Source organism: Alternaria arborescens (assembly GCF_004154835.1).
Source record: "Alternaria arborescens strain FERA 675 chromosome Unknown contig_17, whole genome shotgun sequence".
Taxonomy (NCBI): Eukaryota; Fungi; Ascomycota; class Dothideomycetes; order Pleosporales; family Pleosporaceae; genus Alternaria; species Alternaria arborescens.
Window position 1 is genome coordinate 16,998 of NW_021167872.1, and position 25,915 is coordinate 42,912.

Here is a 25,915-nt window from a genome sequence, read left to right on the forward strand (position 1 = left end):
CCCTTTCCAGAGCCCTCTCCCTGAGCCTCTACACTATTCACCGTCTGCCAGCACCACCTCCGCTCCTTGGTGTGCCCCTCGTCGCCTTCCCGCGTCCCGTAGTCTCCACCCTCTCGCTCCCTAGCAGCAGCACCCTGGGTGTCCGTCTGTTCTTCCTGCATCTGCCCACTGCTGAGCTGCCGCAACCATGTCTTGGAAGCTCACTAAGAGTGCGTATATCCCCAGAGCCCGCCTGCTGAGTGGCGCCCCCTAACCCGTGCTGCAGAGCTCAAAGAGACGCATCTTGCTCCCCTCGCCAACACATTCAGTCGCTCGTCGTCGACGTCGACAATAGTCGGTGACCAGCCGACGCCCAAAGCCTCGAGTTCCGCCGCCAGCGCGACGACCCTCGGAGACTCCAAAGACAATGGCATCGGTACTTTGGTCCTCCTGTCCCCACTCACCTCCTGCTGACCCAGTCCAGCCGCCTCAGAAGCCAACGCATCCGCCCCGGCGCAGCCCCTTCGCCCTGGTATCCTGATCGTCACCCTCCATGAAGGCCAGAAGTTTTCGCTGCCCCCGGGCGCTGAGCAGCAATTCAGCGGCGGGAGCCACCCCCAGGGCCCCATGTCCCAGGGTGGCGGCCTCTCCGTGGCAGGCTCAATGCGACCCGGGTCGTCTTCGCGCAATGCAGTCGCCGGTTCCTACGCGAACCGGCCGCAGTCTGCTGCTGGCAGCATCAATGCTGCGCCTACCATTCACGGTCGCTACTCGTCAAAACACCTGCCCTACGCTCTGGTCGATTTCGACAAGCAACAGGTCTTCATTAACGCAGTCTCCGGTACACCAGAGAACCCGCTCTGGGCTGGCAGCAACACGCAATACAAGTTCGATGTGTCCCGCGTCACCGACCTCACCGTCTCGCTTTACATCCGAAACCCCTCCGCATCGCCCAACGCCGGTCGCAACGAAGACATCTTCATCGGAACACTCAAGGTCCACCCCAAATTTGAGGAGCAAAGGACGGACAGCAAATCTGGAAATGGCGACGGCACAGCTGGCCAGGCCGGTGCTGATTGGATACCAGTGCAGTTTGGCAGCGGTCAGATGAAGGTCGGAGTCAACTTTGTCGAGAATCGCCAAGATCGTCTTGCGATTGACGATTTCGAACTTCTCAAAGTCGTCGGCAAAGGTAGTTTTGGAAAGGTCATGCAGGTGCAGTATGTGCTCATGCGCTCTTCTGCATTATCAAATACTCACAACGTACAGGAAGAAGGATACGCACCGAATTTACGCCCTGAAGACCATTCGCAAAGCACATATCATTTCCCGATCCGAAGTCGCACATACTCTCGCCGAGCGCTCTGTCCTAGCTCAGATCAACAATCCTTTCATCGTACCGTTGAAGTTCTCGTTTCAGTCGCCAGAGAAGCTGTACCTTGTCTTGGCCTTTGTCAACGGTGGAGAGCTCTTCCACCATCTGCAGAAGGAGCAACGATTCGACATCAACCGAGCTCGATTCTATGCTGCCGAATTGTTATGCGCCCTTGAGTGCTTACACGGTTTCAACGTCATTTATCGTGATCTGAAGCCCGAGAACATTCTTCTCGATTACACTGGTCATATTGCCTTGTGCGACTTCGGTCTCTGCAAGCTCGACATGAAGGATGAGGACCGGACGAACAGTAAGTCATATCTGAGCATGGCTTGAATCGGAGAACTAACACTGTCTTAGCATTCTGCGGAACACCAGAATACCTCGCTCCGGAACTCCTTACTGGCGCTGGCTACACCAAGTCCGTCGACTGGTGGACGCTTGGTGTTCTCCTTTACGAGATGTTGACTGGATTACCTCCCTTCTATGATGAGAACACCAACGACATGTACCGCAAGATTCTTACCGAACCTCTACACTTCCCGGGTCCTGAGATTGTTCCACCGGCCGCACGCGATCTCTTGACTCGCCTCCTAGACCGCAATGCAGAGAAGCGATTGGGTGCCAAGGGCGCTGCAGAGATCAAGGCGCATTACTTCTTCCACAGCATCGACTGGCGAAAGCTGCTTGAGAGGAAGTACGAGCCCAGCTTCAAGCCCAATGTGGTACGTAAAACTTTTGTTAATTCAAAGGCCATGGCTAACATACACCTAGGTTGACGCAAAAGATACTGCCAACTTCGACCGCGAATTCACCTCGGAAGCTCCAACAGATTCGTATGTCGATGGTCCTATGCTTTCCCAGACTATGCAACAGCAATTCGCAGGATGGTCTTACAACCGCCCTGTTGCGGGTCTTGGCGATGCTGGTGGTTCGGTGAAGGATCCATCGTTCGAGGGTGTAACGGAAAGATAGTGCCTTCATCGCCTCAATACTTCGGCTTCGGAGAATGGCCGTTGAATAGGCGCGTGGCTTGTCACGGCAATGGAGCCGACTGCAAGCACAACACCCGCCGGCTTTGGATCCACAGATATAAGACATGGTCATTGGTGGGATCTCAGCGCTCTTTGATGCTTTTTTGGGTTCTGGAGCAATGGCACGGCGCTTGAGGCAGCATTTGTGTGAGAGAAAGCCTAAATTCAGGCAAGCAAATCAAGACGATATCCCCATTGAGTTAGAGATGCACATGTCTTAGTGATCAGCTTTGTGGTGCTTTGGTAAGGCTGTCCAGGTGGAACCAACGGGATGTTCTGACAGCAAGCGCGTGGTAAAAGTGGTGCCCCTCCTTCCCTCAACGGAGCTCTGACGCAAGCGGGGCTGAGTCTCGGCCGCGCGACTTACAATTCTCCCATCACATCCGCGAAAACAATCATCTTCACTTTACTCACACCTTTTCCATCATCTCTCACGCTTGCAATTGACCTCCTCTATCTCCAATTGTCCAAGTTTGAAACCTCATACCCACCCACTAATCCTATAACACAACATGCCCGGCTTCGCACAGGCCTCAGACCTCAATGCCTGGTCCGCGCTTCAGGACCACCACCAGAAGCTTGGCAAGGACATTGTCTTGAAGGAGTACTTTAAGAAGGACCCTCAAGTAGGTCTGGATGGCTAAATCTAGTACGTTGCTAACAAACTGTAGCGATTCGAGAAGTTCAGCCGTACTTTCAAGAACGATGCCGAGAACTCCGAGATCCTGTTCGACTTTTCCAAGAACTTCGTCACTGAGGAGACACTGAAGCTTCTTGTCGAGCTCGCAAAAGAAGCTGGCCTCGAAAAGCTTCGCGATGACATGTTCGCTGGTGAGAAGATCAACTTCACTGAGAATCGTGCCGTCTACCATGTCGCACTCCGCAACACCTCCAACCAGAAGATGGAGGTTGATGGCAAGAGCGTCGTCGAGGACGTCAACTCAGTTCTTGACCACATGAAGGAGTTTAGCGAGCAGGTCCGAAGTGGCGAGTGGAAGGGATACACTGGCAAGAAGATCGACACCATCATCAACATTGGTATTGGTGGTTCTGACCTGTATGCAACTCTGTTTGATACTGTTCAAACGTGTACTGACTTCAAATAGTGGCCCCGTCATGGTCTCAGAAGCCCTCAAGGCCTACTCTCAGCGCGATCTCAAGATCCACTTCGTTTCCAACATTGACGGAACTCACATCGCAGAAGCTCTCAAGGACTCCAACCCCGAGACCTCCCTCTTCCTCATCGCCTCCAAGACCTTTACCACAGCCGAGACCGTCACAAACGCCAACACCGCAAAGTCATGGTTCTTGAAGAGCGCAAAGCAGGAGGACATTGCCAAGCACTTCGTTGCCCTCTCCACTAACGAGGAAGAGGTCACCAAGTTCGGTATCGACAAGAAGAACATGTTCGGCTTCTCCGACTGGGTCGGTGGACGTTACAGTGTCTGGAGCGCTATTGGCCTGAGCGTGGCTCTTTACATTGGCTTCGACAACTTCCATCAGCTCCTGGCTGGTGCTCACGCCATGGACAAGCACTTCAAGGAGACTCCTCTTGAGCAGAACATTCCCGTCATCGGTGGTCTTCTGAGTGTATGGTACTCCGACTTCTTCGGCGCCCAGACTCACCTTGTCTCTCCGTAAGTTTGTCAGTTCAGCAGATACGCTTAGTCTAACATTGCCCAGCTTCGACCAGTACATGCACAGGTTCCCCGCCTACCTCCAGCAATTGTCCATGGAGTCGAACGGAAAGGCCATCACCCGCAGCGGCGACTATGTCAAGTACACAACCGGTCCCATTCTGTTCGGTGAGCCAGCCACCAACGCTCAGCACTCCTTCTACCAGCTTCTCCACCAGGGCACCAAGCTCATCCCAACCGACTTCATCCTCGCCGCCCAGAGCCACAACCCTGTCGAGGGCAACAAGCACCAGAAGATGCTTGCATCCAACTTCTTCGCCCAAGCCGAGGCGCTCATGGTCGGAAAGACGCCTGATGAGGTCAAGGCTGAGGGTGCGCCTGAGAACCTTGTCGCTCACAAGACCTTCCTGGGTAACCGACCCACTACCTCCATCTTGGCCGACAAGATCACACCTGCCACTCTTGGTGCCTTGATCGTTTACTACGAGCATCTCACTTTCACCGAGGGTGCCATCTGGAACATCAACAGCTTCGACCAGTGGGGTGTTGAGCTCGGCAAGTCGCTGGCCAAGAAGATCCAGTCTGAGCTTGACGACGACAAGGAGTCTACTTCTCACGATGCTAGCACAAGCGGTCTCATCAACGCTTTCAAGAAGAAGGCCAGTTTGTAAGCGGCTGGTGATGTGTTGTGCGGGGCTTTAATGGCTGAATGATTTGATGACTGGAGGCTGGATTCGCAGCAAGCACCTGAAGGATGCATAGATAGTACTGATATCACGAAATACCAATGGACACGTTGAAGTATAATTTCGCGTCTGAATGCCCTATACTCTAGCATGTGAATTGCGTTCGTTTCAATCGACTCTCTTGCCTCCACCTCCATATCCATATCCGCCTAATCCGTAGCCACTGCCCATGCCACTTCCTCGACCGTTGGCTACAGGCAACCCATAGCCACTGCCTCCGTTGCCAAATCCTCTTCCACCACCATTCATCCTATCTGTAGCGTACCTCTTCAGCCGTCTGGGCAGTTCAACACCACGGAAGTAAACAACGCACACGGCTGCACTTGCCACAGCACTCAAGAAACAGTACACCAGAGTACTAGTATAGATGTGTCCACCATATCCACTCCAGCCAGGAGGCAGCGTAGTGCTTGGATACCACCTCACACTAAACGCCAAACTCAAGGGATCCCCAATGGTAATCTTGGTATTCCTTGTATGACTTGACACGGAATATGCAGTCGCAGCATCCACCGTTCCAGGCGCCACGTTCTTGGGCCCTGCATGGACCAGCAAGTTCAAATAATTGCCCACGTGCAAGTGGCTCAACTGCAGTGTCCCCGCCAATGCTATGATCAGAGGTGTGTACATTGTGCTCTGAGTTCCTAATGCGCCTTCCTGTGTGCTGTCGTCGCTCACACGGTACTCTGTTTCCATGACGGAAGGTGGCAAGGGTTTCGAGGGGATGCGGCACGACAGGGGCGCATCGTTGTGGATGTAGAACTCGAGAAGGTGGAAGAACTCGTCGGTCACAAAGTCTATGGTGCAGTTTACGTCTTTTTCGACACCGAAGTTTAGGTGGAGGGGTTGGCCCGTTTCGTTGCAGGTTGGGAAAGGTATGTACTGGAGGTGGCCGGCTGCATCTGTGATCTGGAAACACAAGGGTTAGTGGCTACAGGATAGAAATCTGGGGGTCATGCTCGTTGAGTATTCCAGGGCGTGGTGTGGGTGGCAGACGTACATGTTCACCGGTTTCTCTGATGTCGAGGTTAGCAATTGTACTCGCAGCTCCTGGTGTATATGCTGTGACATACATGGTTCGGTTTAAACAGCTGACCGGGATGATCTCGCCAGGATTATACCCTCGTGCTTCTTCCACGCTCTTCATGGGCTCTTGGCCGGTTAATGCTGTTGCAAGGGATGTCAAGAAGGAAAGTAATGCGACGGTAGGGAGCCATGCCGATGGCTGTCGTTTCGAGATCATGGCGAGAATCTTGAGAGGAGAAGCCAATAGGTCACTCAGCGCATGTAAGCCGGGTACTGCGCGTGAGGCAGCTGCGACGGTCGAGGTGCATGTGTCAACTTGGACAATGTTGGGTACGCGAATCGAGGTCCCTGGCCTGTGCCCGTCCGCGGCAAGAGACTCCCGGTCCAGCTCCGCAATCTAGTCTTCACCCTCACGGCCAAAGTAGATGCAAATCATATGCTTCCGTGTCAAGGTTGACGTATGCTTCGGAGATGGTCATAATATCTCGATAGCTATCAGTTCGGTAAGCACCCAGTGCTTATTATGCAAATGCAATGCAGTTATAGTACATTATGTACACGTTGGATTCATACATGGTTGATATCCCCGCCATTCCGAAGCATCAAATCAGCGTCATGTATGTTTACCATCCCTTCCTCGTTAGTTCTGTCACCCGGTTAGTCACGTCGCGGAAACCCTTCTTGAACCTCGCCCTCCATCTCTCAGACGCCAATCGCTTCCTCTTCAATCCGCCTCTCTCGTGGAACCTCTGTTTGTTGAAGTCGCGCTTGACTTGGTTCCTTGCCATCAGACTCCCCAGCATGCCAATACCCCTCACCATATCCCGTCCGCGGCTAGGATCCAACTCTACAGTACGTCCGTATACGGGGTTCAAGCGTGGGAACTGAGAAAACGTCTCTTCCTGTTGTACAGCGAGCGATGCCGCACCGGAAGGCTTGTTGGCAAGACTTGGGTTGGCTATGTCGTCGGACAATGCCATGTCATCGAAATTCAGGCCTGGCTTGTGGGCAGGCCGTCTGCTCTGGGTGCCCGCAAAGGCTTCTCCAAAGACGCGGTTGGCTGGTGAGGTAGGTGCTGCGCCCCGTGGCATATATGGTGCCCTGTTGGTGGTCGTACCGCCGAGCATGGAGTTGATCGTCTGTGACGTCTCACTCTGGGTGGGCTGTGGACTTGCGGCTGCTCGCTCGGGAACGTAATTTTGGTCTGCTTGCTTCCTCTGTGGCTGCGCAGGTTGTCTTGGCGATCTCGATATGGTTCGTTGACATGTCCAGGACGGTGTTGTCTGTCTCGAGGACTGCGGTATGCGTGTAAAGGTCGAGGGACGGAGCAGTCGCTCGCCCAGCGATCGTGATGCCATCTTCAAATGTTGTGGCTACAATCCTGGCATCGGCAGAAGTGATTGGGGGTGCTCGCGGCGGGCAATTGCGGGTTGGCTGCGGTGAATGATGGAAGTCATGCACGCCGCGGTTCCCAAATTTGTCGGCGCTGTAGGTAGTTGGTGGTCCGAGCGTCTCTCGAAGCTCCAAATCTCAACTGCGACTTCTGCCTCTCACTACAACACGCGACGAGCACCTCGACAATCCAATTTAGTAGCTCCCCCAAACAACCCTATCGAGTTCCGCGACTGTATATCTATCCAAGATGTACGGCTATCCTGGTACGTCGGGCGATTCCTTGCGACGCGAACTCTGCTAACATGCGCAGGTGCTCCGGGCTACAACCGCCCTCCGGGCTTCGCAGGCACTCCACCTGGCATGGCTGGCATGCCACCGCCTGGAATGGGTAAGCAGTCGCATCAACTGATAATGGAGGATCTAACAACAGCACAGGTCCGCCAGGCGCCGCACTTCCTCCAGGTGTAGCCGCTCCCCCCGGTGTCGCGAATGCCCAAGGTCCACCAGCCATGAACGCACCACGCGCTCTACCATCCGGATGGCAAGCGCCCCAGAACATGCCCAACTTCAATCTTAATGCGCCCGTCATCCGTCTAGGAACGCAGGGAGGACGAAGTGGTGCTGTCGACAGCCCTGTAGGCGGCCGAAGGGACAATGCAGCACCACCCGGTCGTCGTGGCCTTGGCATGGACAGAGACGGCGATCGCAGAGACGGAGTCCAGCCCGTCAATCCTCCTTCACGCGAAGACATTGCACGGACCATCTTCGTTGGTAACATTCCCGATGGCGTTGGAGGCGACGAGGGCATGGAGCGCATTCTGGAGACGGCAGGAAAGCTCGTGCGCTGGACGAGGGCTACCGATGCCAACAACAAGCCTCAGACGTTTGGCTTTGCCGAATTTGGAGACGCCCAAAGTTTGGAAACGGCCGCTGAGATATTCAAAGACGTGCGTGTGCCTACAAAGCGACAAAAGCCCGGCAAGCCAAAAGCCGAACCCGAAGGCGATGAGCAGGACGAGGTGGAGACGACACAACTGCATGTCATGGTTGACGACGCCTCGATCAAGTACGCAGAGGAATGGAGCAAGACCCGAAACGAAGACGAAGCTACAGTTCAGTTCAGGCTGGATAGCGCAAAGGAAGCCCTCTCATCGGTTCTCGCCAGCTTCTTCCATCCACCAAGCGCACCCAACGTCGACTACGCAGGAGACACAACCATGCAAGATGCGCAGGCACAAGATGGTGAAGACGTGGAAGTCGCGTTTGTGAACCTTGCCAACGGTGAGGATGAGCTTGCGGATATTCCAGCAGAAATGCGTGACATTGTCGCCGCAGAGATTGCTGCTTTCCGCGATCGTTCCAATCAACGCGATAGAGAACGACTTTTGAAGGAAGAAGAACTGGAGGCAGAGGAGCGCAAGCGGAGTGGTAGGCGTGCATCGCCACCACCTTCTGCGCCTACTGGTCCCGGAGGTGCTAATGGCGTACCACTTGGCCCAAGAGCAGAGAGGGGTGTTCAAGGTGCCCCCAGTGGGCCCAAGGGCTCCCAATTCCCGCGTGACTACCAAGGCGGAGTCAACTTCGTCAATGGTGGTGCTATAAACAATGGCGTATACATTAACCGAGAGGATGATGACGACTCGGCCAGCGATTCGGAACTAGAGCGCCGTCGCAAGAAGAAGCGAGCAGAAGATGCTGACGAGGCATACAAGAAGCAACTCCAGCGCTGGCTCCAAACAGAGCGTCGCACCTTTGCCTCCGTCGAACGTACAAACGACTACTTCAAGAACATGGACGCGGAACGCGAGAAGGCTCGTACTGCACAGGCGAAGCAACTCCGAGAATTTGACGATGATCAGGAAGCAGCTTCAAGGCGCGATCTCTATTACCGCGATCACAGCGATTGGATCCGCGACCGCGAGCAGGTTCGCGGCCAAGAGGCCAAGGAAGATGCTATCGATCGAGAGCAGGAGCGACGCGAGCAGGCGGCACAGAGGAAGCAGAAGGATCATGCCCGTGGACAGGCCGATGCCTTTTTGGAAGAACATGGAGAGGAGCTTATGCGCAGGGAGGAGCAGCGCGAGCCAGCACACTTCAAGATCTCCCTTGGCGCTGCAGCCAAGAAGCTTGAAAAGACTGCCGCTCCTCGTCGAACCGCAGCGGATGTCGAAAACTTGCTCGAGGACGAAGATCTCACAGACCAAAGCGGCTCTAAGAAGCGAACTCTTGTGCCCATCAACTTCGACGCTGCTGTACGTGCCAATCTTACACAGGAAGAAATCGAAGAAGCACAACGGCAGCTGGCACGCGACATTCCCAACGACAAGGAAGGCCTGTGGAAATGGCCCGTTGCTTGGGAGCATCTGCCTCAGAAGAACATCGACAAAGACATCAAGCAGTGGGCTGCAAACAAGGTTCTTGAGCTCACAGGTGTTCAAGAAGAGATGCTTGTCGACGCTATTGTGGACCATTTGAAAAGTAAGGGCGCACCTCAACCACTTGTGGAGAACTTGGAAGTCGCTCTCGATGACGAAGCAGAGTCTCTTGTGAAGAAGCTTTGGCGTATGGTCATCTACTACAGTGAGACAGAGAAGAGGGGTATTAAGTGAGCGTGCCGCCTCTCGCTCATGCAAAAGAAGAGTCCATCTCCGATATTGTCTGCCAGGTTACCACTTTCGTGGTTTTTGCAATTCTCAGGAATCGGGCGAGTGAGTATCTGGGGTTTTCGTGCTGGGTAGCTATTGACGCGTTGTAGGGTCCTCGGATCTTGCATCACGAACGAAGTGTAGATAAATGGGTGTATGGATACGATGAGGAGTCATACCAGGTCCGTCCTTTTACTTTCAATTGTCACACCACTAATGCACAGGCTTGTTGTCTTCTTACCATTGTCCCAAGCTGGATGGTAGTTGAGTCCGTGGTTGCGTGCGGCTCTGGTATGGCGTGTGCTCAATGATGATCGACTTGGAGTATCAACATTGATACTCATGCTCCTCGGACTGGACTACTCCTTTGAATCCACTCGTGCCTCCCCGCGGCCGGTAAGTTCATGTTTGCCGCGGTATTTGATCACGCTCCACGATAGTACACGAAGTGCAAGAGTAAGTAAAGGACGGGCCTTATATTGACATACCCGGCCTGGTCGTCACGGCCGCTATTCTCTTAATTTCTCCTTCGCACCTCACGCATTGTCATGCGCGGTCGAGTCCAAGCTTCTCGCCTAGGTGCGAAGCACCTGGAGTCTCCTGGCAAAGCAAGGGTCCCCTATAGTTCGTGGGGTGTAGCACTGTAAAAGCTCACGTGTGAGGTAAATAATATGCCGGCAACCGTGGGCAACGTTGCCAGATGCCCCGGTTTTCCCAGCCCCAGACAAGTGGCGCGACGAGTTCTTCCACGAATGATGAGGGGCAAGTGGGGTTAAACTCACGATGGCGCGGACTGCGGGCGGTTGGCACTATTTGGTGTGGAGGTACGTGGAGGTTTGCGCCGGATGCCTTGCCAGTTAAATAGACCGTCTAGATCCTGAGTTCCAATAAGTATTTCGCTCAATCAACTTCAGTCTTGACTTGTTCATCCTCTAACTCCTCATCCTGAAGACTTTGCTTCAAACTTCTGGAAGCTTTGCGGGGTATTTCACGCTACATTCCGATAGTTCCGAACGTTGATAGCAACGCAACAAGAACATCACAATGGTCATTACAATCACAGGTGCTGAGACGAGGGATGTGCGGTTTCCGGTACGTTTTATCATGGATCAAAATTTGAAGGCAGAGCTGACCTCTCTGGACTAGACATCCCTTGACAAGACTGGTTCCGATGCTATGAACGCAGCGGGAGACTACTCTTCGGCATACTGTATCTTACATACAGACTCTGAGTTCAAGGGTCATGGCATGGTAAGTTCAAATTCTGTCTGATTTCATACAAAAAAAGGAAAGACATGAGTTCACAAGGTGATGAATACCTTGTAACATCGCTTTCTTGTCATACCTCTATCTTGACGCTTTGGGCGAAGTATTCTGTTCACAGCAGATTACCTCAAGTTCTATTCCGATTCGACGACAATCCGGTTCCAATCCGCTTACATTTTCTAGACCTTCACAATTGGTCGTGGTAACGAGATCGTATGCACTGCCATCGCCTATCTCGCGGACCGCATCAAGGGCCACACACTTGACTCCCTTGTCGCCAACTGGGGAAAGACATGGCGTCACCTGGTGAACGACTCTCAACTCCGCTGGATCGGACCAGAGAAGGGTGTTATCCATCTCGCTCTTGGTGCTGTTGTAAACGCCATCTGGGATCTGTGGGCAAAGTCGCTCGGCAAGCCTGTATGGCGTATTGTAGCAGACATGACACCACAGCAGATTGTCGATTTGATCGACTTCCGTTACATAACCGACGCTATCACTCCTGAGGAGGCGCTGGAGATCCTTACCAAATCTGAAGCTGGTAAGAAAGAGCGACTCGAAGAAGCTCTTAACAGCCAAGCCGTTCCCGCATACACAACCTCTGCAGGTTGGTTAGGCTATGGAGAGGACAAGATGCGTGGCCTTCTCAAGGAGACACTGGAGAAGGGATACAAGCACTTCAAGCTCAAGGTTGGAAGCGACATTGCACAAGATAAGCAGCGCCTTAGCATCGCACGAGAGATTATCGGTTTTGACAAGGGCAATGTGCTCATGGTCGATGCGAACCAAGTATGGAGCGTACCAGAGGCAATTGAGTACATGAAGGCGTTGAAGGAGTTCAAGCCGTGGTTCATCGAGGAGCCTACCAGCCCTGACGACGGTATGCATTCTCCCTTATCTCACTTGTGTTACATTGAATATTGACTGATTCCTTTAGTCCTTGGCCACAAAGCCATCAGAGAAGCCCTCAAGCCCTACAACATCGGTGTCGCAACAGGAGAGATGTGCCAAAACCGCGTCATGTTCAAGCAATTCCTCGCCTCAGGAGCCATCGACATTTGCCAAATCGACGCCTGCCGTCTCGGTGGTGTCAACGAAGTCATTGCCGTCCTCCTTATGGCTGCCAAATTCAACATCCCCATTGTACCGCACTCTGGTGGTGTCGGTCTGCCAGAGTACACTCAACATCTTTCTACCATTGACTACGTTGTTGTCTCAGGGAAGAAGTCGGTGCTGGAGTACGTTGACCACTTGCACGAGCACTTTTTCCACCCATCAAGAATCGAGAACGGATACTATGTTACACCCATGGATCCAGGTTACTCAGTTGAGATGAAGCCCGAAAGCATGGACAAGTTTAGCTTCCCCGGAGGCAAGGACGGGTGGTGGCAGAGTGAGGAGGCGAAGCCAATCTTGGAGGGCATTAAGATCTAAGTGCTGGCTTTGCAGATGATGTTTAAATAAGAGCGAGTTTAATGCATTGAATGATTACACGTTTTGGAATATGCATAGTTACTCATCCCACTGCATCAGGATATGATAGATATCCGAATTTGCAGCTTCCAGACCAGCGTTTCGCATCGGTGTGCATTCCTGACTACTCAGGTAGACGAACGCCGACCAGATATTCTAGTTACTGTCAAACTCTATTGCGTTTGGCGTTTCTGCTTCTCCAGGTCTTCGAGCTCTCCAACAAACTATATTTGTTTTTACTCGAAGAATTCGCCATTAAAGTCAGTAGGACCCCAACTACAGTCCTGATGCATTCCAGGATTTTCTTGAAGGCCTGAAATATCTTACTCTGCTCTCCAGGACCATCTCCATCTTCTGGTTTGATCTCCGCTTGTAAGGTAGGTGAATGCTACTAGGCCAACAGTCCTAGAAGATGATTGGATATTTCGAGATCTTCCGTAGTGGCGTTTTGACGGAGGCATCTGGACTCTAGTACCTAGTGTATACACTCCAGGTTCTAGAACTTGACTATCATCTTAGCTAGTACTGTTTCTGCGGGTCTTACGAACAAGTCATCCCACTCCTTTCTTCCGACTATGACACATTCCACTACTGTTTTTCTTATTGTTATTAACATCCTCTCTCTTGTACACATGAGTATTAAACATACGAACTTGCATATTTTATGTCAAAAATGTACCTTACGACCACCACCTTCATCCATCATCTTTCAATGGCCGCAGTATCCGCAGTGGAAGAAGTTTTGGTGACAGATAGTGAGAAATATTGCGGAAGGATTAAATGTGCCGATGAAATCCCCTTTACCAATATCGGACGTAGCTGTTTCCATGCCATTGTTCGAGCTTATAAATATCTTGCTTCTTCACGACGTTGATAACTTAAGGATGGCGGACGCTGTCCAATCTACCTAGGTATTGCGAATAGCGGCGGGGTTAAGGGTAGGTGAGAGCTAGGCCGGCCATTCTCAAATCACCGTTGCAGTACAAGCCTAAATTGAAATGGTGAAACCTCCATAAGAGAGCATGCTCTCAAGATCGCTGATCGTCAGAATGGTGAAAGATGCTAAGATTGTACCTAGATAGGCTCAACGCAAGACATGAAGTTGCGTTATCGGACTGTCGGACCGTTCCGTCCAGGCGGCTATTCAAGGCTCACGGCATACCTCCCGATACTGCATGAACACCTGCGTCTTCTCAACTCATCCGTATTATATATACTGTCGCTCAAAATCTGCTGCGTCTTACAAATTGAGTTGCTCACAACGACGCTGGCTGGACATCAACATTAAATCTACGGCTCCATCCATACCCCACCACCCCGCCTAGGTCACCGGAACCTGTACAGAAAGCATATAATCTTCAAGGGCCAGTTCTCACGATTAGTAACATAATGGCTCCTCCCCCAGCTCCAGGCGTCTGGTGCCCCGCGGTAACCTTCTACACTCCCGAAAGCGACACGGCAACCTTGGATCTCGCGGCACAGAAGCAGTACTTCACATACCTCTCCAAATCAGGTCTTACTGGTTTAGTCATTCTTGGCTCGAATGCTGAAGCGTTCCAGCTCACTCGCGACGAGAAAAAGGCATTGGTAAAATGCGCCCGCGAGGCTGTCGGCCCCAACTACCCCCTCATGGTGGGAATTTCGAGCTTCTCCGTACCACAGGTAATGGAGAATATCAGCGACGCCATCGAAGCCGGAGCGAACTACGGGCTGTTGCTGCCAGCCGCATACTATGGGCCTGCGACATCCAAAGAGGTTGTCATGGCCTTTTACAACGAGGTCGCACAGAAGTCTGAGTTGCCTATCGTCATCTATAACTTTCCGGGTATCTGCAATGGAGTGGATCTTGATTCTGTCACAATCGCTGCGCTTGCCAAACAAAACCCAGGGAAGATCGTCGGTGTGAAGTTGACATGTGGTAGCGTAGCGAAAATTACAAGGCTTTGTGCTGAGTTGCCGGGCGATACCTTTTCTACGTATGCTGGACAGGCGGACTGGATGGTAGCCGGCCTGGCAGTTGGAAGCGCTGGTTGCGTATCAGCATTCAGTAATGTCTTCCCAAGGGTCTGCTCGAAGATCTATGAGTTGTATACCAGTGGCGAGACACAAGCAGCACTAGAGCTACATCGGAAGGCGGCACTTGCAGAAAGCCCAATCAAGGCTGGTATTGCGCCCACGAAGCACGCCGTCAGCCAGTACAGTGCGAAAGCAGCCGGTATCGAGGGTGCAGAGGAGAGGCTTAACCCAAGGCGACCATACATGCCTGTTAGTGAGGCGCTCAAGACTAGTGTAAAGAGTGCCATGTCAGAGCTAGCTGTGATCGAGACCACTTGTTAGATCAGGTCTATGTATGGTCTTTCCAAATTAGTTCAGATAAAGATAATTGCATATTGCGCAAGAGCGATCCTTCCATGTTCTATGCGCAGCAAACACTTTTCAGCGTATACATTGTCATCTCTGAGAGCTTCGAACACGTGTTAGATGAGGGCTGATCCGCGATAATGTTTGCGTTGATATCGTAAAGGCATCCATGAGCCAAGAGAGACCCCAGCACTGAGAAAAGGGCAGACCCTGAATTTAGCGGCGCACGTGCCTTATCGATAACAATCATTCACGTCTCGAACTTTTTCCAACTCCATTCAGCACAACAGAAATGGCGGCGCAAAGAGGAGCAAACGTTGTTGAGAAGAAGAAGAGATCAAAGAAGAGAAGGACGAGGACCGAAGGTGCGACAAGCGTATGGAACAGACGGCGAGGCATGCGCTAACAATTGGGCAGTCTCGTCATCGAGCGAAAGTGACAGCGATGTCTCAAGCCCAAGGAGCCAAAAAGTGGCTGCGGTAGAAGAAGAGGCCAAGGTACTATAGTCGCGTCGAAGAGAGTTTGTCTGAGCTAACTTGGAAAAGGAGCCTTCACCGGCACCGACACCCGCCAAGAAAGAGAAGAAAGAGAAGAAGAAGAAGTCTCAAACTGCCAGTGCACCGGATGCTCAGCCAGACGAAGATGTTGTCATGAAGGATGCGCCAGCTCCTGCACCGCAAACAAAAGCAGCGTCAAAGGTCAGCAAACAGGCGCAAGAGGACTTCAGCGCTATCTATCTACGCAAAGTCGCAGCCGAGTTCGCCGATGATCTTGACAAAGTGCGTGAAGCGCAAGACTTCAAGGCGAGTAGCGTGCCGATGCTCATTCATGCACTCAAGCAAGGCGAAAGTCTGTTCAGTGTAGAAGAGCGAAGAAGGGTCGCTGGGGCTGCAAACGCGTAGAGAAAGAGGCAAGCATAGGCGGCGTTTGGTGTTTGACTTTTGGGATTGATTCGTAAGAAGATTATCTTAATGGAAATATGTGTAATCATGTAGAGGCGCCTAGGTCCGGTCCTGTCCATGCACCAAACGCCTTGCTATGCCGAATCTTGTGAAGACATCTAATACGCCTCAACTTCCATGCCGCTCCGCCATTCCAATTCGATTGTCCAAGCCAGTAGATTCGGATGCTTGATGACGACCATGTCGTGTGCCAGCTTCATGACTTTCTCTCTCTTGTCTGCTTTCTCTCCCGATGGCAGCACCATCAAGGTATCGTACGCTCTAGCTAGTAGCTTCTCTTCGTATTCGCGCCTGAGCTCGTCGTCTCTCGTCCAGTTGATGATCTCCTCGTATATGCCTTCTAGTGGACTAGCAGCATATATCTCATTCTTCACAGAAGAGGTAGTATTCTCTAGCGTCGCGCCGATGCGGAGTCGCCTCTCTTCTATGAGGCGCTTGATTGTGGAAGCCTCCTGTGTCTCGTGGATCTCGGCGATACGCGTATAGGTTTTGGAGGGGTCGGGCAGGCGACCTTCAAGGTACGAATAGACGGGCGAGGATGGTAGTTGTGTGCTAAGCGCACGTGCATATTGAGTCTTGGTGCCATGTGCGCGGGCATGATCGACGAGCTTATCGATGGCTGATTGGGACTTGTGCGCGTCGTCGCTACTCTGGTCAGCAATTCGCCCTCATCTCCAGTATCTGCACCGCATACAGGTTCATGTAGATTTGTGCCAACTCCAGGCCAACATCAGTGTTCTCATCAACCTTTGCGCCCTTGAGGCCCTCGTACATGCCCCTCAGTCCTAGCCATGCCTGCGCATCGTCGGGCTTGATCTTGGTCGCGTCATAATAGGCCTTCGCTGCTTCCTCAAACCTGCTCAAGCCGTCGTTCGCGCGCCCAAGGAATAAATAGGCAAAGTAGTTCTGGGCATCCTGCTCCAACACTGCCTCCGCTTGGTTCTTTGCTTCCTCCCAATCCTTTGCGCCAATAGCAGCCTTTGCGGCCTTGAGAGCGGTTTTTGTAGACATAGTGTTGTTTCAGGTAATGAGGGTAGGAATATGGCCGTCCGTACGGCGTTATTCGTGTTATGGAAGACCCATAAGGAGTGAATTGAACTGTGGAAGCTTTGGTGGGGCTTGCAGCGTCGAAAGAGCAAGCAATGACGCACGGCATGCTAGCGTCGATCCTGGTCCTCAGCCTTACCAAACGACAAACACCAACCTCGACCCTTCTGCAATTCATCAGCCACGACTTTTCGCCGCCTACTCTTCCAGGCGCTTTTGATAATTCCACTTCCTTTCGTTGAAGCATCTGTCAGCGTTCTACCTTTCATTGGCTGGGTAAAATATTCGGGTTGCTGTCATGGCGTCACACGCGGACAGTGCGCACGACCTGCTAGATCTCGACATATCGACATTGCGGCAATTCGTCGAGCTCTTCCCCGATGAGGGCCTATCTAAAGTCATCACTGGCTGGCTGAGCAGCGGCATATCGAAATATCCGCTAACGGAAGAGGGCGACTCAAGAGAAGGACCTGACCTGAGTGAGGGAGGGGTAGCTCTTACTCAAGATGTGCCCGTATCACAAGAGGACTGCTTGGTATTGATGACGGAAGGGATTGGGGAGGCTGCAAGGTCACCACTGGCACACTGCTTGCTCGGAGACTACTACCTGTCCTTGGAGGAGTACGAAAGCGCGGTCGAAACGACAAGAAAAGGCTTGAAGTACGCGGCTGCTGAGGCAAAAAGAACCGATTTGTCATTTCAAAGGACGCGCGACGCTTTGAGTAGTACACTTGCTACCGCGTTGGTCTATTATCAGGCCCCAAGGAACCATCTGGAGGCCAAAGGTATCTTCGAGTCCATCTTGAAGCGCAAACCACAATTCACCTCTGCACTCATCGGCATCGGACTGGTCTTGGAAGAAGAGGAGGAATACGAGCAAGCTTTCCAGTTCCTTGAAAAGGCGCTACAGCAAGATCCCTCAAACGGCCGCATAGGTGCAGAGTCAGCCTGGTGTCAAGCACTTGCAGGCGACTACAAAACTGGATTAGAACGACTCCAAGGATATCTCGAATACCCACAGCTCGATGCCTCCAAGCAACGAGGCCGTGAGCTCCGCGCCCAGACGCTTTATAGGATAGGTGTCTGTTTATGGGAGCTCGACCCGTCAAAGACTGCAAGGAAGGACCGCCAAAGAACGTATGCGAAGCTACTTGCGGCGATTAAGGCAAACCCGAATTATGCTCCAGCATACACTCTGCTCGGCATCTTCTACCAGGATTATAACAAAGACCGCAAAAGAGCGCGACAGTGCTTTCAAAAGGCCTTCGAGCTATCGCCCTCTGAAGTTATCGCAGCCGAGCGCTTAGCACGCCTTTTTGCCAACCAAGGCGAGTGGGACATCGTTGAGGTTGTTTCTCAGCGAGTTGTAGACTCTGGTAAAGCACGCCAAACCCCAGGCTCAAAACGAAAAGGTGTCAGCTGGCCCTTTTCCGCATTGGGTGTCGTGCAGATGAATAAACAGGAATACCAAAAGAGCGTCGTATCGTTCTTATCCGCACTGCGCATTAGCCCGGATGACTACTACTCCTATGTCGGCCTCGGCGAGAGTTATCATAATTCTGGACGATACAACTCAGCATCACGCGCGTTCAATTATGCAGAAAATCCTACAGATGGCGTTGTGTTGAAGAGATCCGATGAAGAGGGATGGTTTACCAAGTACATGCTTGCCAATGTCAACCGCGAGCTGAGTGAGTTTGACGAAGCTCTTGCAGGGTACGAAGCAGTATTAGCATCTCGTCCGAAAGAGTTCGGCGTCTCGATAGCACTCCTACAGACGCTTGTAGAGAAGGGCTGGCATTGCGTTGAGACAGGCTTTTTCGGAGAGGCTGCCGACAGCGCTACCCGGGGTATCGAGGTTGCGCTGACGATAACCGAGTACAAACCGGATGCTTTTAACCTTTGGAAAGCTGTTGGCGATGCATGCAGTCTGTTCACTTGGGTCCAGGAAAAGCTCAAGCAATTCCCTGTAGAGTTGATCGAGAAGGTGTTGCGCAGCAAGTCGGATATGAAGATCGATTTCGACGAGCACAAGGACATTGATGGGCTCGGACAGGATGCTTTGACTGCACTATCTACAGAAGAACACACTACTCTCGCAAAAGTGCTCAAAGCCTCAATACTTGCACAAAAGCGAGCAATATCCAGTTGTGCGCACGACATACACGCACAAGCTGTGGCGTGGTACAATCTAGGCTGGACTGAGTACAGAGCGCATGTCTGCTTAGAGCAGGAAGGCACTGAAGGTTTCAAATTAACAACATACCTCCGAGCAGCTATGAAGTGTTTCAAACGCGCTATCGAACTTGAAGCTGGAAATTCAGAGTTCTGGAACTCACTTGGTGTCATTACAACAACACTGAGCCCCAAGGTCGCTCAGCATGCTTTTGTTCGTTCCTTGCATCTCAACGAGCGCAGTGTGCACACCTGGACGAATCTTGGAGCGCTTTACCTTTTACAAAATGATCACGAGCTTGCACACACCGCCTTCTCACGAGCGCAATCACAAGATCCTGACTACTCGTTGGCTTGGGTAGGCGAAGGAATCATTGCATTACTTACAGGAGACTCCAACGAGGCGCTCTCCCATTTTACCCACGCGTTCGAGCTCTCGGAATCATCGTTGCTCTTAACCAAACGGCAGTATGCCGTCTCAGCTTTCGACTTCTTAGTGTCTTCGCCTTCGTCATCCAGCAACATCACGAACCTCATACAGCCTCTATTCGCGCTCCAACAGCTCAACATGCAAGTGCCTTACGATATCCCACATAAGCACCTAGCTGCACTGTTCCTAGAGCGTGTCGGCAATTACGATGCAGCAGTGACTGCTCTGCAAGCTGTGAACGAGACCGTCGAGCAAGAGTATGAGAAGTCAGAATCGCTGACATCACTGGCTCGTGTTGCACAAGCCAAGACGGACCTGTCTCGCAACCTTCTCGCTGTCGAGTCTTATGATTCAGCCGTGGAAGAAGCTGAGACAGTATTAGATCTGCTCTCGGAGCTAGAAAGTGACGCGGAACAGTCCGCGTTGTCCAAGGAACAGATCACAAAGACTAAGCTATCAGCTCGTCTTACAGCTGGTCTAGCACACTACTTCAGCGGCTCCTTCGATGCCGCCATACCATATTTCCGAACGTCGCTTGAGGCAACCGGAGCCAACCCAGACATCATTTGCATCCTCGCTGAAGTACTCTGGGCAAAGGGTGGAGAGAACGAGAAGCAAGTGGCCCGCGACCAACTCTTTACCGCGATAGAGAAGCATGAAGGTCATGTAGGCTTGTTGACACTCATCGGCGCCATGACAGTGCTTGATGATGATTTGGAAACCATGGAAGCCATCAAAGACGATCTGGACCGACTGCGCACGAACAAGGAGCTCAGTGACGATCAGCTCGCACGAGTGGAGAAGGTTGCTGAAGCCATCTCAGTCAGTTTGGGTGGCGAGGAACAAGAACTGGATGAGGCCCGACGCAGTGTCATGCTTGCGCCTTGGAAACACACTGGTTGGACTGAGCTCGCTGATGCTGCTGGAGGCGATATTTTTGCCAGTACACTTGCGAAGGAAACTGCGATGCGAAACGCGCCACCGATGGGTACGCTGAGCGCTGTTGGTTTGGCAGGTGCCATGGGCAGTACTGGCAACGTAGGAGATGCTCAAAGGGCAATTGTGTTAGCACCTTGGTGCAGTGATGGCTGGAGTGCCTTGGCCGAGTGTGTTCAAAGTGCTTGAACAGGAAAATGGCTATCTTGCAGGCATACGCTGAGAAGCGCCACACAGCTCTCATGGTTTCGAATAATTCATTTGCATCAAAGAAATTACTTAAAACATGTCATTAATACTGTATCTGTGTCGTCTACTAACTTCGACGTCCGACTACTAATGATGTCTTCGTACCACTGTCCAATGGTCATTTCACTGTCGTTGCGAGCCCTTTGAGGAGCGGTAGTGCATTGTCCGCAGCCGGTGTCCCCACATGAGAAGCTGTCCCGAGTAGACTTCCAAGCTTCGGGTCAGGCTTGGTAGCTTTGGAATTTCCGTCAGTTTTTGTAGAGTCCTTCCCCACTGCTTTAGCAACATTGACCGTGTCGCTCCGTTCGTCTATCGAGGCCTCCTTTGTTTCTTTGGTGACAGTGCCAGTATTCTCTGGCAAAGAAATCCTGAATTCGTAGTAGTAAGACGGAGGGTGCACCATTTGTGAGCCAAAGATAACATGGCCGCGCTTTTCCAACAATCGGACGGCAACATCGTAGATGAAATCGACCGGCAATATTGCCTTCGCCTCCCGAAGCAAGATTTGGTCACCAAAGTCTGCGTAGAAATCCACAAGGAGCGCCCTGACCCGACTTGTTTTGGTCATACCCTCGAACAGCATTGCCGTTGCTACAGCAGGGAGATAATGTTTCGATCTGGTAGAAGGTGACCAGGGTTTGAAGAGAAGCTCATTCAAGAAACTGTACATTCCCTCAACGATCTGGTTCTTGGATTTGGTATCTTGTAGTTTTTCCGCCAACATGTATAGCTGACACAGCGTCGGCCACTCTTCTGGACCTCTGGTGACCAGCTGATTTGCGTATACGAGGTTGAGGTATAGACGAAAAGTATGGGAATCTTCATCTAGTAGCGTTACTAACAATTCACCTTTCCCTTGTGAGTCGTTGCTAGTAGCGCGCTCGAAGAATTTGGATCTGGATGTAAAGAGCGTCTTATGCACACGAAAGTCTGCTTTGCCACTGCCTGTTCCGACGAGCACAGATATTATAGAATTGTCGAAGCTACGGACCATGAGTATTGATAGGATCCTCAGGTTGATACACTTACACCAGCATGTCCCACCCAAAAACTCGTTTGTCTTTGGCTTGAGGATTTGCATTACTGATCAAATCAATTTGCTTATTCGAGATGCTGGTGACGGTCGGATACTTGGGATTGCCGGGCATGATATCGAACTCTGGCATGATAAGCTAGTGAAAACTTTGAAGTATACTTGCGTGACTATGAATGTCACTGTTCTTTCGCTATATCTTATAATGCGAACCCCTGAGTGGTTCAGCCCAAATACGAAAGTTACGACTTCGTCAGGATCACAATTGTCTCAGCCGTGTATCGAGTACGCGTGCGTGTGTAACCACAGCAAACAACAAGTCGAACTTGGAGCTTGATTACAGGCTCATGAAACGATTACGCGACCTCAGAATTCCTAAACCTAGCCGAAGTGCGTCCTCCAGCGGTTATGCAAGGGTGAGGCGCAGCACTCAGGACCACCCCAACCAGAAGCGATTGTAGGATCTTGTTTTGTGTTAGCATCTGTTGTTCTGACATAGTTGGGGGCAATTCATGAACAGAAACTGCGTGTCATACTCCGCGTTTTGTAATACATGTACTTAGGAAAAGCAAAAGCACAGAAAAGGTTAGGTAACCTAGCTCGCGCTCATATGTGATGTGTGATTACTCCGTTTACGCCATGCCAACCGAGTAGGCCAAGCTAACGTTGCTACGAGCGAATTCATCCTTTTGAATTTACGTGACACCAAAGCTCATCCTGAAGATATACACTATCTTGTGTTTTGTTAGCTTCTCAGTTTGGATCACAGCGAATTCCTTTGGGGCTACGGTCTAGTGTGAGAACAACTAAAGAAAAAGCCTTCTTTGTATGTTATCGTTTGTATAGGAGTAGATAGTCGATGGCTCTCCAGAGCCGAAAAGTATACATCTCCATGGTTCGATGCATGGGGTGATCATAGGCTACTGCAAAAAATGATGAGCATTAAATCGGTCATAGACACGTTCTGATTTCAGTTGTTTCAGGTCATAATCTTGCGTGTGCTGCTGAATAGTCGAGAGTCCTACTTCTTCTCATCGTCCTTGGAGGGAGCCTCTCTCTTCTCCAGTATCTTGTCTACGATACCAAAATCTACCGCCTCCTGCGCATCCATGAAGTAATCACGCTCCATGTACTTCTCTATCTCTTCCAATGTCCTCTTCTTTGTGACATGCGACTGGTATATCTTGTTTAATTTATCCCGAATTCTCAAGATCTCTTTGGCATGGTCGGCAATATCGCTTGCCTTACCGCGGTATCCGCCACTCGGCTGGTGTATCATGACTCTTGCGTGTGGCAGTATGTATCGCTGGCCTTCGGCGCCACCTGCGAGTAACAAGGACCCCATGGAGGCTGCAATGCCCATGCATATCGTGCTGACTGGGCAGCGGATGTAGTTCATGGTATCGTAGATGGCAAGACCGGCGCTCACGCTGCCACCGGGAGAGTTGATGTACATGGATATAGGCTTCTCGGGGTTATCGGCTTCGAGGAAGAGGAGTTGTGCGACGGCGTTGGCGGACATGTAGTCGTCCACCTCGCCATTCAGGCAGATGATTCGCTCTTGGAGCAGACGCGAGAAGATATCAGAAGTTTTCCAGCCTCCACCCTACGAAGTCAGATAGGAAGCGAACAAAAGCGTCATTGGGCTTACAGTGGTCTCTGTCACGTAAGGTATGGGTAGCGAGATTGCTCGTGGTGTCTGTTGGTCTTGTTGCTGTGGGCTCCATTGCGGTTGGAAGCCGAATTGGCTTGACATGGATCGCGTGCCATGTCTATAGAAGCTTTGTAATGTCGATGGCCTTGTAGCCCGCCGTAGAAGAGAAGCCATGATGTGTGATGTTGGGGTAGCTCCCTCCTCCCCACACGAACGAAGCTATGGCGCGCCAAGCCGGGGGTCCGACGCAGTGGTTTGGAATCTTTCACGATGCCGCCTCATTACCTCATACGAATCACACAGTCGCCCATCTTCCTTGCCTGATGCCAGGCAGATGGACTTGTCGCCCGAAACTATGCTTGAGCCCCATTAGACTATCCTTGCGGGCTCAATGCCGCCAGTCTTCCGCTCACGTCCCAGGTCGCATCCTGAGGGGCCGCGACCTCGGCCCTACACGAGAAGATGCTCACCAGACGTTCCGCCTTCGTAGGGACGAAACAGCCAAAGAACTTCCATTGTCGCCATTGCTCGATCCGTTAGTCGTAGATGAAAGATCTCGTTTCGAGCGAACAAAAGAGCGCCCAAAATTTGCAGAATTTACACCTTTTCAGAAGAAGCTATGGATGAATCCATTCGGTATGCACATTCCTGTACTCAGTCAACACACGTATCTGACGGAGTAGCCCACGCGTTGGCGTCACCTATTCGCCATTGTCGCGCGGTACAAATCGTGCTCCCCACCGCTTTCTTGGTGTCTCTCAACGCCCGCCCCCACCCCACAACGAAAGACCCATGGCTCCTGCCTGTCTCTCTTACCACAGATAAGAAGCATCTTGGTCCTCCGTTTCGTTTTCTCGGGAGGCATCTGATCGCCGCATACATGGGCAAAAGGAGGGCATGGGAGAGAGCTCTTTATGCACGCATGAACGAGAAGTATGGTGGTCATAACTTGAGGAAGATGGTCTGGAGAGAGGACATGCCAGATTTCGTACTGGATGTCATGCGCAAGAGAGTAGTCAGCAAACTCAGCTGGAATTTTGGTTTCAGAGGCCGCTTGATTCCAGTCGCAAGCCCTCGCACTGAGGACATTGAGGACGTAGAAGACGTTTCCTGTGTGCTCATATTCCGATCGCTTCGTACTCGCGCGGACGATTTGCAAAATCAGGCAGATCGGATCATGACCGAACTGGAAAAATGGTCAAGCTACTTTACCAAGAGCTTCGAGGCGAAGCTCGACCCTCACGCTGCTCTAGAGGTCACCCACAAAGCCCCGAACTGGTATAGTGGCCCTGTTGTTTCTCATCTAAAACCTCGTGTGCGGTATCCAGAGCTTGAATTTCATACCACCGTCTGGCGAGGGAAGAAGGTTGCAGTCTACAGCTTGACAGATTTGCTTGGAGAAAACAAGGCGCAAGAATTGATAGAAGGCAGTCATTACGCTGGCGAGAGATCTGTCGTAATCAAGGCAGCAAGACACAACGTACCGGTTGAGATACTACTTATGCAGCTTCAGGCGTACATCGCCCAGCCGGGGCCTTGAACGTCCAAACAAACAGTCTAATAGATTTTTCTGGTTCGCTCCTTGTGCCGCAGATCACAACTTCTCAGGTCTTGATGCTCTCACTCATCCTTCTCTCCCAATTGGACTTTGTCATCCCAAACATGTGCTCATCCTTGACCTCACCATTTTTCACAATATGACCCTTCAGTACACCTTCGAGCGCATATCCATTCTTTTCAAAGCATCGCATGCTCCCCACGTTACCAGAAAATACGCCGGCGTAAAGCTTGGTCAATCGCTGTCCATTGTTCTCGTAGCTGTCAAACGACCATGTTGTGAAGGCTTCCAGCGCTTCTGTCGTATACCCCTGTCCCCAAAATGACTTTCCAATCCAGAAACCAACTTCCGCAGTATGCGCGTACACATCCATGCCTAGTTTCAAACCGATACCCCCAATAGCGACATCTGGAGATGACCGCTCACAGATGACGAAATGATGTTGATGTGGAAGTACGAGGTTCATGTTGATCCATTGCTCGGCACTGGAATGTGTATATGGATTGGGAAAGGTGTTCCTCATGTATTGAGCGACCAGCGGGTCATTTGCATGGAGACTTGTGTTTGGGGCATCTTCAGGACGCATAGGACGGATTATCAGACGCGTAGTTGTTACTATGGGTAATGGAACTGATGCGGTCGTCTGTGTTGGTGTCGATTGTCCGGCCATGTTGGCTGAGATGCAGTATACCAACAGATGCTGCCAAAGAAGAAGGATGCAATGAAGCCAGGGTGCCAAGGAGAGTTCAAGGTGTATGCAGTCTTAAACAATTTATCTTCTTCACAGCCGTTGACTCATGGCTGGGATACGAAGACGCAGGATCAGGCTAGACGACGCGAAGCAGACGCACCTTCCTGGTTAGGAGGGGTAACTGGTGGCCTGAGATAACTGCACTCACTGATTACCATCAAACACGACCAGGATGTGGTCATC

At 51.6% G+C, this 25,915-nt stretch overlaps 14 protein-coding genes across 14 annotated transcripts; 8 read left to right on the forward strand and 6 right to left on the reverse strand.

Annotated features, from left to right (window-relative positions):
* Window positions 1-187: 187 nt before the first annotated feature.
* AA0111_g7418 (Serine/threonine-protein kinase) lies at window positions 188-2,329 on the forward strand (the record flags this gene model as incomplete). The annotated part of the gene is made up of 6 exons (XM_028653751.1): window positions 188-209; window positions 266-415; window positions 464-1,199; window positions 1,249-1,664; window positions 1,715-2,079; window positions 2,129-2,329. 6 exons carry the CDS (start codon window positions 188-190, stop codon window positions 2,327-2,329), a joined length of 1,890 nt encoding a protein of 629 aa, XP_028504842.1.
* Window positions 2,330-2,900: 571 nt separating this feature from the next.
* AA0111_g7419 (Glucose-6-phosphate isomerase) lies at window positions 2,901-4,696 on the forward strand (the record flags this gene model as incomplete). The annotated part of the gene is made up of 4 exons (XM_028653752.1): window positions 2,901-3,014; window positions 3,060-3,445; window positions 3,495-4,025; window positions 4,072-4,696. 4 exons carry the CDS (start codon window positions 2,901-2,903, stop codon window positions 4,694-4,696), a joined length of 1,656 nt encoding a protein of 551 aa, XP_028504843.1.
* Window positions 4,697-4,879: 183 nt separating this feature from the next.
* Window positions 4,880-6,014, reverse strand: AA0111_g7420 (hypothetical protein; the record flags this gene model as incomplete). The annotated part of the gene is made up of 3 exons (XM_028653754.1): window positions 4,880-5,680; window positions 5,772-5,787; window positions 5,845-6,014. 3 exons carry the CDS (start codon window positions 6,012-6,014, stop codon window positions 4,880-4,882), a joined length of 987 nt encoding a protein of 328 aa, XP_028504940.1.
* A 406-nt stretch (window positions 6,015-6,420) lies between these two features.
* AA0111_g7421 (hypothetical protein) lies at window positions 6,421-7,155 on the reverse strand (the record flags this gene model as incomplete). The annotated part of the gene is made up of 1 exon (XM_028653755.1): window positions 6,421-7,155. One exon carries the CDS (start codon window positions 7,153-7,155, stop codon window positions 6,421-6,423), a length of 735 nt encoding a protein of 244 aa, XP_028504964.1.
* Window positions 7,156-7,439: 284 nt separating this feature from the next.
* Window positions 7,440-9,801, forward strand: AA0111_g7422 (hypothetical protein; the record flags this gene model as incomplete). The annotated part of the gene is made up of 3 exons (XM_028653756.1): window positions 7,440-7,455; window positions 7,503-7,580; window positions 7,628-9,801. 3 exons carry the CDS (start codon window positions 7,440-7,442, stop codon window positions 9,799-9,801), a joined length of 2,268 nt encoding a protein of 755 aa, XP_028504966.1.
* A 1,080-nt stretch (window positions 9,802-10,881) lies between these two features.
* On the forward strand, window positions 10,882-12,537 carry AA0111_g7423 (L-galactonate dehydratase; the record flags this gene model as incomplete). The annotated part of the gene is made up of 4 exons (XM_028653757.1): window positions 10,882-10,929; window positions 10,984-11,088; window positions 11,287-11,983; window positions 12,041-12,537. The coding sequence occupies 4 exons, from the start codon at window positions 10,882-10,884 to the stop codon at window positions 12,535-12,537; spliced, it is 1,347 nt and encodes a 448-aa protein (XP_028504965.1).
* A 1,428-nt stretch (window positions 12,538-13,965) lies between these two features.
* Window positions 13,966-14,913, forward strand: AA0111_g7424 (putative 4-hydroxy-2-oxoglutarate aldolase; the record flags this gene model as incomplete). The annotated part of the gene is made up of 1 exon (XM_028653758.1): window positions 13,966-14,913. One exon carries the CDS (start codon window positions 13,966-13,968, stop codon window positions 14,911-14,913), a length of 948 nt encoding a protein of 315 aa, XP_028504968.1.
* Window positions 14,914-15,229: 316 nt separating this feature from the next.
* Window positions 15,230-15,839, forward strand: AA0111_g7425 (hypothetical protein; the record flags this gene model as incomplete). The annotated part of the gene is made up of 3 exons (XM_028653759.1): window positions 15,230-15,302; window positions 15,355-15,434; window positions 15,483-15,839. 3 exons carry the CDS (start codon window positions 15,230-15,232, stop codon window positions 15,837-15,839), a joined length of 510 nt encoding a protein of 169 aa, XP_028504967.1.
* Window positions 15,840-15,997: 158 nt separating this feature from the next.
* AA0111_g7426 (hypothetical protein) lies at window positions 15,998-16,910 on the reverse strand (the record flags this gene model as incomplete). The annotated part of the gene is made up of 2 exons (XM_028653760.1): window positions 15,998-16,544; window positions 16,594-16,910. The coding sequence occupies 2 exons, from the start codon at window positions 16,908-16,910 to the stop codon at window positions 15,998-16,000; spliced, it is 864 nt and encodes a 287-aa protein (XP_028504760.1).
* A 334-nt stretch (window positions 16,911-17,244) lies between these two features.
* Window positions 17,245-20,676, forward strand: AA0111_g7427 (Superkiller protein 3; the record flags this gene model as incomplete). The annotated part of the gene is made up of 1 exon (XM_028653761.1): window positions 17,245-20,676. One exon carries the CDS (start codon window positions 17,245-17,247, stop codon window positions 20,674-20,676), a length of 3,432 nt encoding a protein of 1,143 aa, XP_028504969.1.
* A 178-nt stretch (window positions 20,677-20,854) lies between these two features.
* Window positions 20,855-21,902, reverse strand: AA0111_g7428 (hypothetical protein; the record flags this gene model as incomplete). Its single annotated transcript, XM_028653762.1, has 2 exons — window positions 20,855-21,719; window positions 21,766-21,902. The coding sequence occupies 2 exons, from the start codon at window positions 21,900-21,902 to the stop codon at window positions 20,855-20,857; spliced, it is 1,002 nt and encodes a 333-aa protein (XP_028504963.1).
* An 888-nt stretch (window positions 21,903-22,790) lies between these two features.
* On the reverse strand, window positions 22,791-23,597 carry AA0111_g7429 (hypothetical protein; the record flags this gene model as incomplete). Its single annotated transcript, XM_028653763.1, has 2 exons — window positions 22,791-23,375; window positions 23,421-23,597. The coding sequence occupies 2 exons, from the start codon at window positions 23,595-23,597 to the stop codon at window positions 22,791-22,793; spliced, it is 762 nt and encodes a 253-aa protein (XP_028504962.1).
* Window positions 23,598-24,345: 748 nt separating this feature from the next.
* Window positions 24,346-24,963, forward strand: AA0111_g7430 (hypothetical protein; the record flags this gene model as incomplete). The annotated part of the gene is made up of 1 exon (XM_028653765.1): window positions 24,346-24,963. The coding sequence occupies one exon, from the start codon at window positions 24,346-24,348 to the stop codon at window positions 24,961-24,963; it is 618 nt and encodes a 205-aa protein (XP_028504837.1).
* A 64-nt stretch (window positions 24,964-25,027) lies between these two features.
* Window positions 25,028-25,651, reverse strand: AA0111_g7431 (hypothetical protein; the record flags this gene model as incomplete). Its single annotated transcript, XM_028653766.1, has 1 exon — window positions 25,028-25,651. One exon carries the CDS (start codon window positions 25,649-25,651, stop codon window positions 25,028-25,030), a length of 624 nt encoding a protein of 207 aa, XP_028504778.1.
* Window positions 25,652-25,915: the final 264 nt, after the last annotated feature.